Source organism: Chiloscyllium punctatum, chromosome 6, assembly GCF_047496795.1.
Source record: "Chiloscyllium punctatum isolate Juve2018m chromosome 6, sChiPun1.3, whole genome shotgun sequence".
Lineage (NCBI taxonomy): Eukaryota > Metazoa > Chordata > Chondrichthyes > Orectolobiformes > Hemiscylliidae > Chiloscyllium > Chiloscyllium punctatum.
Window position 1 is genome coordinate 30,911,173 of NC_092744.1, and position 14,217 is coordinate 30,925,389.

Here is a 14,217-nt window from a genome sequence, read left to right on the forward strand (position 1 = left end):
TTCGTAGTCATCCTCCTTAACTACAACGTCCACATGTTACATATTTTTTAAAAAGATATTTATTGAAATTCTGACATCTTCAGTCTCTGCATTTTTAAAAAATCTCCAGTTGTTTCTGCTGTTTCTGTAACTGCCTTTTGCTTTTAATATAGTTATAAAAAATATCTGTGGGTTTTCCTTGATTTTCTTTCCCAATATTTTCATTCTTTGCTTTCTTGATTTCCTTTTATTTTGGTTAACCCCACCCTATATAATAATCCTTTAGGATTTTTGTGCCATTGTGCTTTTGGCACCTTGCTTAAGCTTTCTCATTTTGTTTTAATCTACATCCAACGTATACATTTTGGTATCTCATCCTTTTTTTGTCTGGGAATGTATTTGTTCCAAGTTCTTCTCCATTCAAGCTCCACTTTGAATGTCTCCCATTGCTTTGACATTGATGTAGCTTCAAGTACAGTCCTTCCTACTATATCACAATAGTTGCACTCTTGAAAATCATGCAATAACAATAACAGGGCTTGTGGAAAAAGTAGTGTTGGAGAGGCCATCAAAAACAAATATAGTGGTTAGTCTAACACAAAGACATCGAAGCACATTCCTGATGAAGGTCTTATTCATGAAACGTTGATTCTCCTGCTCCTCGGATGCTGCCTGACCAGTTGTGTTTTTCCAACACCACACTCTTCGACGCTAACATAAAGACTCACGCAGTTTAAATAAATGTTTAATTCATATTTAATAATTTATGGGTAACATGGTTGATCTTTCTGACATACCATTATTCATCACAGCTGTGATTGTTTGTTTCTTTAAACCCATTGCATCTGAAATGACCAAAATTAATGACCAAGAACAGTGAGCCTCCACTGCTGCTCTTCTTAAACCATGTTCCTACAACCGCAATAGTGCTTTATCCCTATCTGGCTTTCTTTGTTTCTACATTTTCTGGTAATTATATGGCTATAATTACTCATACAAGCATTTTTGTATTCCATGTTTTTTCCATTAAATTAATTTAAAATACTGATATAAGCAGTTGAAATGAGTGTACAAAGCCCTCACAGACAGCAAATTGTGTGAAGTTGTTCACTTTGGCAGCAAAATTTTAAAAAGCAGAGTATTATATAGATAGAGAACAAAAGCAGAATTCTGAAGTACAGAAGGATCTTCTTGTTCTAAAGTGCAAGTCACAGGAAGTCCTTGTGCAGATACAGCAAGTCACTAAGAAAGATGATGGCATTCTATCCTTTATTACAAGAGGAATTGAACATAAAAGTGAGCAAATTATGCTTCAGTTATGCAGGGCATTGGTGAAACCTTATCTCAAATGCTGTGTGCAGTTTTGGCCTTCTTATTTACTGAACAATGTAAATGCATTGAGGATGGTTTTGATGTAGTTTACTAGATTGATACGTGAAATGAGGGGACTGTCTCATGAGGTAAGATTGGACAGATTGGGTTTGCTTCAAGTGGAGTTAGGAAGAGTGAAGTGTGATTTGATTGAAGTGTATAAGATCCTGAATGGTCGTGGCAAGGTGAACCTGGAAAAGATGTGTCCTCTGGTGGATCAGAATTGGGCAACACCCTCGAGTACAAAACTGGGGGCTCTAATCTGTTCATTTTTAGGTAGAAATCCGGGGATTTTTTTTGAGAGTTAAATGACTTTGCAATTCCCTGCCTCAGAAAGCAGCGGAAGTAGAGTGATTGAATATTTTTAACTGTGTTAGAAGAGGGAATCAAAGATAATGTGAATGCGAAATACATGCAAATCAGCCATGATCTTATTGAATAGTAGTGCAGGTTTGAAGGATCACATGGCCTCCTTCTGCTCCGAATTAGTTTGTTCATGAAATTTATCAGCAACAATTATAGACTGTGAGCTCATAATTCTCCTTTTTATAACATGCCCACAAAATGATGCTTTAATTGGTTTGGCCAGCATTTATTACCGATCCCACATGAGGCCTCAGATAAGAGCCAGATCCATTGCTGTGGTTCTGCAGCCACATGTAGGCCAGACCATGATGACCATTTTTTTAAACAATCAACAGTGATTAAATTGCTGCTATTAAGCTCACTTTTAAAACACTTTTTCCTGTCTGGGAGCAGCGGGAGACAGAGCGGAGGTGACGTTGGAGATAAGGAGGTTGCCAGGAAGGTAAGGACTTAGTATAAATTTGGGCAGCAGCTAAACCCGAGATACTGCACATGTAGTATCTCCCTCCCATCCACCCTTCTCTAACCAGAAGGAAAAGGACTCTGTAAGTTAAGGCTTTTTAAACATTTCTTTTCTTTCATATATTTAAGTGCATTGTGTGGTTTTAATTAGTTGATGTAAAACTAAAGCTTACAATGGCAGGGAGCTCAAGCCTGTGGCATGTGCAACGTGCCTGATTTGGGAGCTCAGGGAAGTAGCTGACGTTCCTGACTCTTACACTTGCAAGAAGTGTGTCCAACTGCAACTGTTGTTTGACCGCATGACAGCTCCGGAGCTGCAGATGGACTCACTTTGGAGCATCCGCGATGCTGAGGAGGTTATGGATAGCACGTTTAGTGAATTGGTCACATTGCAGATTATAATTGCTAAGGGAGACAGTGAATGGGTGACCAAAAGACAGAGAAAGAGTAGGAAGACAGTGCAGATGTCCCCTGGAGTCATCTCCCTCCAAAACAGGTACACCATTTTGGGTACTGTTGGGGGAGATGGCTCACTGGGGAAGGGCAGCAGTTGCCAGGATATGGCACCGTGGTGGGCACTGCTGTTCAGAAAGACGGGAAAAAGATACGTTGGGTCATAGTCATAGGGGATTCTATTGTAAGGGAAGTTGATAGGTGGTTCTGTGGCTGAAACGAGACTCCCGGGCACTTTGGCACCATAGGCACCAATGATATAAGTAAAAAAAAATGAGATGAGGTCCTGAAAGCAGAATTCAAGGAGCTAGGAGAGAAGTTAAAGAGGAGGACGTCAAAGGTAGTGATCTCAGGATTGCTACCAGTACCATCTGCTAGCCAGGGTAGAAATGAAAGAATAGGCAGGATGATCACATGGCTTGAGGGATGATGTAGGAGAGAGGGGTTCAGATTTGTGGGACATTGGGTCTGGTTCTGGGGAAGGTGGGACTATTACAAATTGAACAGTCTACACCTGAACCAGACTGGAACTAATATCCTTAGGGGAGTTTTTGTTACTGCTGTTGGGGAGATTTTAAACTAGTGTGGCAGGGGGCTGGGAAACAGAAGCGAAGACTACCAAACAGTGAGGTGGAAATTGGCGATTGTAATGATCACAAAGTTAGCATTACCAAGGGGAAGAGTAGGCAGAGAGCAGATGAGCGCATAAGAACTGGCGGCCTGAAGTGCATATACTTTAATGCAAGGAGTATAGTGGGTAAAGCAGATGAACTTAGGGTTTGGATTGGTGCCTGGGAGTATGACATTTTTGTGATCAGAGACTTGGTTGAAGGAAGAGCCTAATTGGCAACTAAATGTTCCAGGATATAGGCGCTTCAGATAGGACAGGGAGGGAAGTAAAAGCGGGGGAGGAGTTGCTTTGCTGGTCAGGGATGATTTCACGGCTTTGCTAAAGGAGGACACTATGGAGGGCTTGAGCAGTGAGGTGTTATGGGTGGAGCTGAGAAATAAGAAGGGCGCAGTTACATTGGTGGGGCTGTATTACAGTCCTCCCAACAGTGAGCATGAGGTAGAAAAAACAAATAAGTAAACAGATTATGGAAAGATGTAGAGGCAACAGGGTGATGGTGATGGGAGATTTTAATTTTCCCAACATTGACTGGGATACATTTAGTGCCAGAGATCTGGATGGGGCAGAATTTGTAAGGAGCATCCAGGAAAGTTTTCTACAGCAGTACGTCAATAGTCCGACAAGGGAAAGGGCCATATTGGACCTGGTGTTGGGGAATGAGATAGGCCAGGTGGTAGAAGTTGCAGTGGGGGATTTCTTTGGGAATAGTGACCACAATTCTGTAAGTTTTAGAATACTTGTAGACAAAGATGAGAGTGATCTGAAGGGAAGAGTACTAAACTGGGCCAAGGCCAATTATATCAAAATTAGGCAGGAGCTTGGAAATGTGGATTGGACACAACTACTTGAAGGGAATTTGGGAGGCTTTCAACGATAGGTTGAAGATTGTGCAGGATAGGCATGTCCCTTTGAAAACAAGGGATAGGAATGGCAAGATTCATGAACCGTGAATAACAGGAAAAATTGTGCGACTAGCCAAGAGGAAAAGGGAAGTGTACATAAGGTCCAGGCAGCTAAGAACAGAATGGGCTTTGGAGGAATATTGGGAGAGTAGGACCATTCTTAAACGAGGAATCAAGCAGGATAAAAGGGGTCATGAAATAGCTTTGGCGAGCAGAATTAGGGAGAATCCCAAGGCCCTTTATTCCTACATAAGAAGCAAGAGGGTAACCAGAGAAAGGGTTTGTCCACTAAAGGATCGGGAAGGAAGGTTATGTGAGAAAATGGGTGAGATTCTGAGGAACGGGAGGTGATGAATGCTGAGATTAGAGATAGAAGTTTGTTTACTCTGGATCACGTTGACATAAGGAGGGAAGATGTGTAGGGTAGGCTAAAGGATATTAAGGTGCACAAATCCCCAGGACCAGATGAGATCTATCCCAGGTTGCTGAGGGAGGTGAGAGAGGAAATAGCTGAGGCCCTGACAGATAATCTTTGTAGCATCCTTAAACACAGGTGAGGTGCCAGAAGACTGGAAGGTTGCTCGTGTTGTTCCCCCTGTACAAGAAGGGTAGTAGGGATATTTTGGGTAACTACAGACCAGTGAGCCTGACGTCAGTGGTGGGAAAGTTGCTGGAAATGTACTGAGGGATAAAATCTATTTATATTTGGAAAAGAATGAGCTTATCAGTGATCGGCAACATGGTTTTGTGTGGGGTAGACCATGCCTTAGTAACTTAATAGAGTTATTTGAGGAAGTGACCAAGTTGATAGATGAAGGAGGGGCTATAGATGTCATATACATGCACTTTAGTAAGGTGCTTTATGAGGTTCCCCATGGTAATCTAATAGAGAAAGTGAAGTCACTTGGTGTACAGGGTGTTTTAGCTAGGTGGATAAAGAACTGGTTGAGCAAATAGAGACCGAGAGTAGTAGTTGAAGGGAGTTTCTTGAAATGGAGTAAAGTGACCAATGGTATTCCACAGGGATCAGTGCTGGGGCCATTCTTGTTTGTTGTAGACATGAATGATCTGGAAGAGGGCACTGTTGGTCTGATCAGTAAGTTTGCAGATGGTAAGAAGATTGGTGGAGTAGCAGAAAGCATAGGGGACTGTCAAAGAATACAGGAGAATATAGATAGACTGGAGAGTTGGGCGGTGAAGTGGCAGATGGAGTTCAATCCAGGCAAATGTCAGGTGATGCATTTTGGCATGTCTAATTCTCGAGCAAACTATACTGTAAATGCAAGAGCCTTGGGAAAAGTTGATGAGCAGAGAGATCTGGGAGTTCAAGTGCGTTGTACCCTGAAGGTGGCTGCACAGGGGGATAGAGTGGTGAAGAAGGCATATGGAATTCTTGCCTTCGTTGGACAGGGTTTTGAGTATAAGAGCTGGCAGGTCATGCTAAAATTGTTAAAGAGTTTGGTTCGGCCACATTTAGAATACCATGTATAGTTCTGGTCACCACATTACCAAAAGGATATGGACGTGTTGGAGATGGTGCAGAGAAGGTTTAAAAAGATGTTGCCTGGTATGGAAGGTGCTAGTGATGAAGAGAGGTTGATTAGGTTAGGATTGTTTTAATTAGAAAAAGGAGATTGAGGGAGGACCTGATTGAGGTCTACAAAATCATGAAAGGTATAGACAGGGTGGATAGAGACAAGCTTTTTCCCAGGGTGAAGGATTCAATAACAAGAGGTCACGCATTCAAGGTGAGAAGTTTAAGAAGGATATATGCTGCAAGTACATTACACAGAGGGTGGTAGGTGCCTGAAATGTGTTGTCAGCAGAGGTGGTAGAGGCAGGCACGGTAGATTCATTTAAGGTACCTCTGGACAGATGCATGAGTAGGTGGGGAGCAGAGGGATGCAGATGCTTAGGAATTGGGCAATAGGTTGAGACAGTGAATTTGGATTGGCTCAGGCTTGGAGACCTGAAGGGCCTGTTCGTGGGCTGTTAAAAAAAGAAAAAAAAACCTCAATTTTTTTAATGTATAGAATTCAAATTTCACCATCTGCCACTGTGGGATTCTCCCTAAAACATTAGCCCAGAGTTCTGGATTACTAATCCAGAGACATTATCCCTAACATCCACCATCTCCCTCTTATTTTACATCTCCAGATTAGTAGTTTAGTAATTTAACTAGTGCGCTCAGAGTCTCGTGAACCTTTAATTGTTAAAGAAGTTGTGAAGGTTACTTACCTAAAATTTGTTAAATCAATCCTACATATAATTGGAAATAAAAACAGAAATAGTTGGAGAAACTCAGCAGGTCTGTCAGCATGTGTGGAGAGGAAGCAAAGTTAGGTCCAGTGACCCGTCTTCAGAACTCATGCTACCAGATCTGCTGAGTTTCTCTAACAGTTTCTGTTTTTGTTTCAGATTGTCGGCATCTGTAGTTCTTTATTTTATTCTACATATTATCAGGCCTACTGTTCACTGCTCTGGCTGCTGCCTCTTTGTGATTTTAGAAGCAAGAAACTAAGTTTGAATTGCCTATATTTCATTTTTATGTGAGCATGGTAACATGACCAAGAAATCACAAAACAAGGTTCAAACTAATGGAATGTTCCTTAGCTGATCAGCAAATTTGAAAGAAATAATCATTTCAAAAAAATTTGGTAACATTTGAATTATTCATTAACTATGCACAACAATGCATGCAACACATGGTATTCCCACCAGTTCTGGCTATGAGTTGCTAAACCTTGGTGACATTGTGAGTGGGTGGTTGAGGATTGAAGAGCCAGCACATCAGTGTTGAAACATTTATCTTCTTATCTTGAGGGCAAGGACACCTTTTAACTATGGTTAGGCTGATATCAAATCTGTTTAAATATGGTGAACAAATATAAGACACATTGCACAAGCAAATTCAAACATTAACTGAAAAGTTGGCTTCACCCAACTTCCAAAATATTTGCCTGAGTTACTGACATAATGCAATTTACTGCCCTGATTTTTCTTTATTGTTGATTTCTGTTTAGAGACAGTGTGCTCTATACCCCTCTAGTCAGTATGAAGCTGCTATACGTTGCAACCTTCACCATTCAGCTACTATGTGTAGATGCAGAATCAGAACCTGTAATTGAGCCTGAGATAAGTGTACTCTCTCCACCGTACCCCATTGATTGTAATAATCCAGAGGTTCTCGTTGCTGCAGATTTCACGCTCCGTAAATTCAATGCTGAGCAGAAAAGTGGCCATCAATATGCTCTTGACCAAGTCCAACAAGCTGAGGCACAGGTGAGTGGATCCCTTACTCTGCTGTAAAATGCATGCATATTGATCATTTTCTCGCTCTATTAAACCTTAATGCATGTTCGGCAGCTTTTTAAAAATGTTTGAGCCTTTGGTTTCTCCATGTTATGTAGATTGATATGCTATCAGGTTTTAGCCATTCTTTAACTGATCACTGGGAGAAGGTTTACCACCTATGTCTTCCTATTACTTAACTTCTGTTCAACACATTCCTTAGATAGTAGCTGAGATTCTTGTGGGAAAAATATGGGCAAACTTATATTTTACAGAGGCATGGCTCAGTATATAAGAACGCCAATATGTCACATCAGTACACAGCACCTCGATGCTTCACCAGCATGGTATCCAATGCAGTAAATGGCTATGTTGGATCGGCTTGCCATATCGTTGATTCATTGTTGACTGATCTATGACTACTTGGAATGAATACAAATTCTTAACATTATCATAATTCAATTTTATGTTTTATCATATTGAAAGGAAAAAAGAAACAAATTAAGAGTGCTGTGTGATTGTGAGGTCAAAACTCACTGTCTTAGAGTGCAAATATTACAACTCATATTTGACTTGCAAGAATAATAATCTAGCTGAACATAAAATCATGGCTCAATCTGCTTGAGGTAATAGAATATAGTTGCAAGTCAGTCTGAGTCCTAGGTTTTCTGCTCAAATTACATTAGCTCAAAAGCTGAGCCTGACTGGACATTGGTGCACATTTCTTCAAAGGCTGCTTTTTCTGTCCCCTCCAGAAGGAAGAAATGTCTGTTAACGAAGGGTAATTCAATGAATGCAATCTAAGAAAATTTCTGACATTTGTATCATGACAGGAATGCCAGGGAGGCTCAACAATGAAATGCACAAACTTGTGGAACCTGCCTGAAGTGCAAATTGCCTCAGAAACCCTGGTTTAAAAACTCACTTTTTGCTGCCGGCTCCAATTAATCTGAGCATCAGAGACCAGCAAAATGTAACTCTGTTGAAAGCAGCCATTGATTGTGAAATGAAGAGTCTGTGCTGGTATTTTGGGAGTGTTATGTGGGAGGAGAATAATGTAGGTATATTAGAGAGGGAATTTGTAATTTTATTGGCTTGTGATTATTTAGAGCGAGGAATAAATTGTCACCAGTAGGAAGATCTACAGCAGTTTCAGTACATGAGCAAAAGAAATACTCAGTAGATGAGCAGCCTTTCAATATTTTAAATGTATTCTCTTGTTATTTTCCCCAGAATATGAACATTCTCACAGTTCTGAGAACATCAAAGACATTTTTTTCCAAATTGTCAAGGATCTAGAGGGAAACTTGCAGCCTTTGGAGGTTTCACCTCTCATGTACACATTGTTTTGGTGTGCTTGTTGTCAACAGACTGATACACAAGCTGCATACAAATTATATCTTTCCCCTCACTCTATCACACCTTTGTTTGTTGTTCCCTTCCCAAGTGTCCAAAATCTTATTAACCTTCTGCTGTTAATTTTAGATAGGTTTTGCCTGGCTCAGCCTGTCCAAATCATAGTTTTCTCCCTTTTGTCCACCTGTAAGTCCCCACTTTCTTTGAATTTCTTTGCTCCAGTTCACCCCAAATTCTGCACCCCAGGTCTTTGTATATCCCATGTATCTCCTCATCCTTTTTCAATGGATGACCTCTTGCTGTGAGATTTCATATCCTCTAGTCCTTGACTGTCCCATGAGGGAAAGCCATGCCCAAAACGTCGATTCTCCTGCTCCTTTGATGCTGCCTGACCTGCTGCGCTTTTCCAGCAACACATTTTTAAGCATTGCTATCTATGCTGTCAAGCCCCCAAAGAATGGTATATATTTCAGAAGGGCCTTTTTTCATTCTTTCCTGTTGTAAAGCCTGACCCTCATAAAATGTCCCTGTGTTCCAGGACTTGCAGTTTAAACGCTAGTGCAAACATCTTGCACTTCCTTCTCACTGAATCCATTTGTGCCTCACTTGTTCCCATAGCAACCACTTGCAAGGCTTGTTGTCAAACAGGATGAGAACAAGTTGCGTTTTATACCCCTCTTTACCACTTCAAATTCAACAGTTCTAAAAAGTAACATATTTATAAACATTGTCACAACGGATTACTTTATGCAAGAGACAGTTCTAAAGAAGAGTCATTAACAGACTCAAAATATTAACTCTTCTTTTCTTTCCACAGATGCTGCCAGACCTACTGAGTTTCTCCAGCATTTTATGACTTTGTTTCAGATTTCCAGCATTCACAGTGTCTTGCTTTTATTTTATTACACTGTATAAGACTTTCTATTAATTTAAAAATTTTTTGCAGAGCGCAACCATTTAGAAGTTGGAATAATACCAGCCATTGTATCACTTAATATTTTTAAGAAAATTCCTGACAGTGTTGTTGTGGAGTCCTTATGAACTAATGTAATGATGCAAGCAAGGATTCTCTTAATTTTATTTCAACATTTTAGTCGCAGAATCAAAAAGGTTTGTCTGAAAAAAATCTATTTTAATAGGGATTACGTGGAAGACGATATTTTATCAAATTTTCAATTCAAGAAACCGATTGCTCTGTTGGCAATGAGAAGATCTGGAAAGACTGCAGCCACAAAGCCCAAGGAGAAGCTGTAAGTTTTCTGATTATCTGTTCTGAGCACCCATTCACTAAACATTTGCAACAACTTTACCCGATTAATAAACACCTTGTTGAGCACACTGTTTGGAGACTTCTTTAGGCAGGGAATTTCTTCAGCGATTTTTTTCAACTCCACTGTTGGAATGTCCCTGTAAGTGTAACAGGAACCTCAGTTGGACATAAAAACAGAATTGCTGTTGCATTTCAGTAGTGGATAGCAAGGGGTGAAGGGGGGTGGGGGGGAGGTAGGAGGGGGTGAAGTTCCTGGTGTGACGGAAGGTGTTTGCAATGGTAAAGCACAGATTCATTAGGATGCTGCTTGCTGTGAAGAATTAAAAACATGAAAGAAGACTTGCGAGTGGAACAGTTTACAATACTAGAAGAGATGCTGCAGTGATGGGGAGATACTTCTGTTGGCTGTATTACCTTATCTCCTTTTCCTACATTGCAACAGTTAGTACATTTTATGTGCTTCATTCACTGTAAGGTGTCTTGGGTCATCCTAAGTGTGTGAAAGACGTGATATGAGTGTAATTTTCATTTATACCTAGACTGCTTGGTGTCACACCTTGTGCTTCAAACAAGCAGTGAAAGGGCGGATGCTAAGTGCTTGCTATTGACTGCAGGTCTGATAAATGGCAGCCTTATCCCTATCCTATCCAGTCATTTTACCATTGCCATGTACTGGGCTCTGGAACTCTCTAAGAGAAAGTGAGGACTGCAGATGCTGGAGATCAGAGTTGAAAAATGTGGTGCTGGAAAAGCACAGCAGGTCAGGAAGCATCTGAGGAGCAGAGAGTTGACATTTTGAGCATGAGCTCTTCATCAGGAATATGATGAAGAGCTTATTATCAAAATGTTGACTCCCCTGCTTCTCGGATGCTACCTGACTAGCTGTGCTTTTCCAGCAAACACTTTTCAACTCTCAAACTCTCTATTTGCTGATTGTAGGCTGGCCAACTAAATAGGAGCTGGAAGATCCCAAAAAAACATCTTATACATCTGTGAACATCTATATATTTTCATCTTAATGCATTCATTCTTAAAGTTGTCTGTAACGTTCAATGTTCCAAACAAACTTGGTGCATGTAAATTGCTTGTATGTAAATTGCAGATATTTTTCTTAATTCTGATGTTTGGTTTTAGGCTACAGGTCACTGTGTGTCAAATGTGTACATCCATAAAACCGACAGAATAGTTGATGTGGCTGAATACAATTGCTCCATCGATTCAGGTATGAGACTCTAAAACTCTACTTAATAGGTTGTGGGGTAAGATAAGTTATGCCTTACTTTCAGGGATGCAATCAATGGCTAGTGCACACTCTCGGAGGATTTGTGGAGAACACTAGGACCTCTTTTGAATAATTTGGGTATGTTTGCAGGATCTGCCAAGCCTCTGGATGCACATTACTCATGTCTGTCAAATCATTTTCAGGCTGCCTGACTTGAAAGCATCCGTCCTGCTAAGTCAGCATTCCTGTAGGACTTACAAAGCAATCTGGTACAAATCAGCATGAGAAATAGAAACAGGACTAAGCCATTTAGTCCCTCAAGCTTGCTCTGACATGCAAAAAATCATAGCCTGAAATGATCTTGGCCTGAACCTTCCTTATCCATACAAATCCTTAACCCCAGTCTTGTTTACAAATCTGTCCATCGCTATTTTGAATATATTTAAAAGCCCATCCTCCCAGGTCTTGTGTTGAGAATTGTAAAGATTCACAATTCTCAGAAGGAGGAAGTTTCTCCTTAAACCTACTTAAAGATGTAACTCCTTATTCTGAAACTGTGCCCATTAGAGTCAGTTATTGAGCCATACAGACCACAGAGGCCCTGTAGCCTATAAATCTGCATTAACAAAACCAATCACCTATCTATGATAATCCCACTTTAAAGACATTTGAAGTACACTCCACTTCCTGTGAGGTTTCTCAACTCCAAGCATTCATGAGTTGTTGCAGTGTACCTTGTAGGTGGTACACACTGCCGCTATTATGTTTGTGGAGGGACTGAATGTTTAATTTTGTGTATGGGGTGTTAAACAAGTGGGCTGCTTCATCTTGGAAGATTCTGAATGTTTTGAGTTTTGCTGGTTTTGCAGTCATTCGGACAATTAGAGTATTCTATCACATTCTGAATTGATTTGTTGACTGGGTTTGGGAAGTTAGGTGAGTTATTTGCCCTGAATTCTTAACTGCTAATCTGCTGTTGTAGCCACAGTATTTCTATGACTGATCTATTTGAAGTTCTGGTCAACTGTAGTCCGTAGGATGTTCACAGTGGGGGATTCACTAATAGTAAAATCACTGAATGCCAAGGGTGATGATTACATTCACTCTTGTTAGAAATAGTCATTGGCTGACACTTGCGTGGCTCAAGTGTATGCTGACACTTGCTAGCACAAGGCTAAATGTTGTGCAGGTATTGTTGCAAATGGTATAAACTGCTTCAGTATCTGAGGAGTTGTGAACCGTACTGAACATTGTGCAATCAATTGCTGAACATCCCTAGTTCTGACCTTACAATGGGGAGAAGATTTACCCAACATGAGATAAGTTTCAGCAGATGGAGCAACTGAAGATGGTTGAATCCAGAACACTACTTTGATGAACTCCTTTAGTGTCATCCTGGATCTGATTTGATTGATCCCCAACAGGTGAGGGTGACAACCCTTGACATCTAGATTACATTTGACCAAGAGTTTCATCAAGCAGCACTGGCAAAAATTGAATCAGTGGAAATTGGTGTGGGGTGAGGTGGGGGGTGGAGTGCGGTATCTATGCTAGTTGGAGTCATATCGGGCACCAAGAAAGATGATTGTGTTTGTGGGAGGTCAGTCATCTCAGCTGCAGGATATCTCTCCAGGTGTCCAAGGGCCCAATCATCTTCAGCTGCTTCATCAGTAACCTCTCCACCATACGGTCAAATGTGGAGATTTTCACTGATGATTGCACAATGTTCAGATACTGGAGCAAACCATTCTCCAAATGTAACATGATCTGGACATTAGCCAGGCTTGGGCTGAAAAGCGGCAAGTAACATCCACACCACACAAACACCAGGCAATCTATCCATCACCCTTTGGCATTCAATGGTGTCACCATAATTGTATGTCTCTGCTATCAACATCCTGGGGAAGCATTTTGCCATTGAGCAGAAACTAAACTGGACTGGTTATAGAAACACAGTGGCTATAGAGCAGGCCTGGAGCTAAGAATACTGCAACAAGTAACTCACCTCCTGATTTCCCCAAAGCCAGCATCTACATGACACAAGTGTAATGGAATACTCCTCAGTTTCCTGGATGGATGCAGCTCCAACAATATTTAAGAAATTTGACATCATCCAGGAAAAAAACAACGCAATTGATTGGCACCACATCCACAAGTATTCACTCCTTCCACCACCGATGCTCTATAGCAGCAGTATGTATTACTGTCAAGATGCACTGCAGAAATCCATCAATGATCCTTATACAGCATCTACCAAACCCACAACCACTTCCATCTAGAAGGTCAAGGACAGCATATACATGGGAACACCACCACCTGCAAGTTCCCCTCAAGCGATTCGCCATCCTAAATCACTATTTCTTTCCTGTCACTCGGTCAAAATCTTGGAACTTCCCCTAACAGCATTGTAAGTCAATCTACAGCATGTGAACTGCTGTGATTAAAGAAGGCAGATCATTACCATCTTCTTAAGGGCAAGTAGGGATTGGCAATAAATGCTGGCCAGCCAATGACAAACACATCCTATGAGTGAATGAAATGAACAACCATCTTGTTCTCTGTATGATAATCAAAGATTATAAAATACAATACACAAACATACAGGTTACAACGAGGGGAATCCCAATGTAAAATGAAGAAAGGAGCATATACATTAGTCATTAGCATGTCAGTGACAAATAGATTATGAAATGTGGCAGTTGTTAAACTGGATGATTCTAGGATAGCACAGACTTTGTCTTCATGGTTGTTTAGAGATTCTCGGTTTTATAGTTAGCTAAAAGGAATTTGTCCTGTTTCCATCAACAATGGATTTGCTGATGACTTGTTTTCAGCAATCAGAGACTTTTTTCCTTTTACTTTCACAAGCTAAAAAAGGGCTAAGGGAGGTTCTCAGCTGTGACCCATCACAGCA

General features: G+C 40.8%; 1 protein-coding gene across 1 annotated transcript in view; it reads left to right on the top strand.

Moving 5' to 3' along the window:
• Window positions 1–7,080: 7,080 nt before the first annotated feature.
• The window catches only part of LOC140478835 (kininogen-1-like), a 29,653-nt gene continuing 22,516 nt past the window's right edge, over window positions 7,081–14,217 (top strand). Inside the window, exons 1-3 of the mRNA XM_072572286.1 lie at window positions 7,081–7,446; window positions 9,951–10,061; window positions 11,216–11,303. Coding sequence (XP_072428387.1) covers window positions 7,219–7,446; window positions 9,951–10,061; window positions 11,216–11,303 — 427 coding nt within the window. The 5' untranslated portion in view covers window positions 7,081–7,218. The remainder of the gene's footprint in view (window positions 7,447–9,950; window positions 10,062–11,215; window positions 11,304–14,217) is intronic.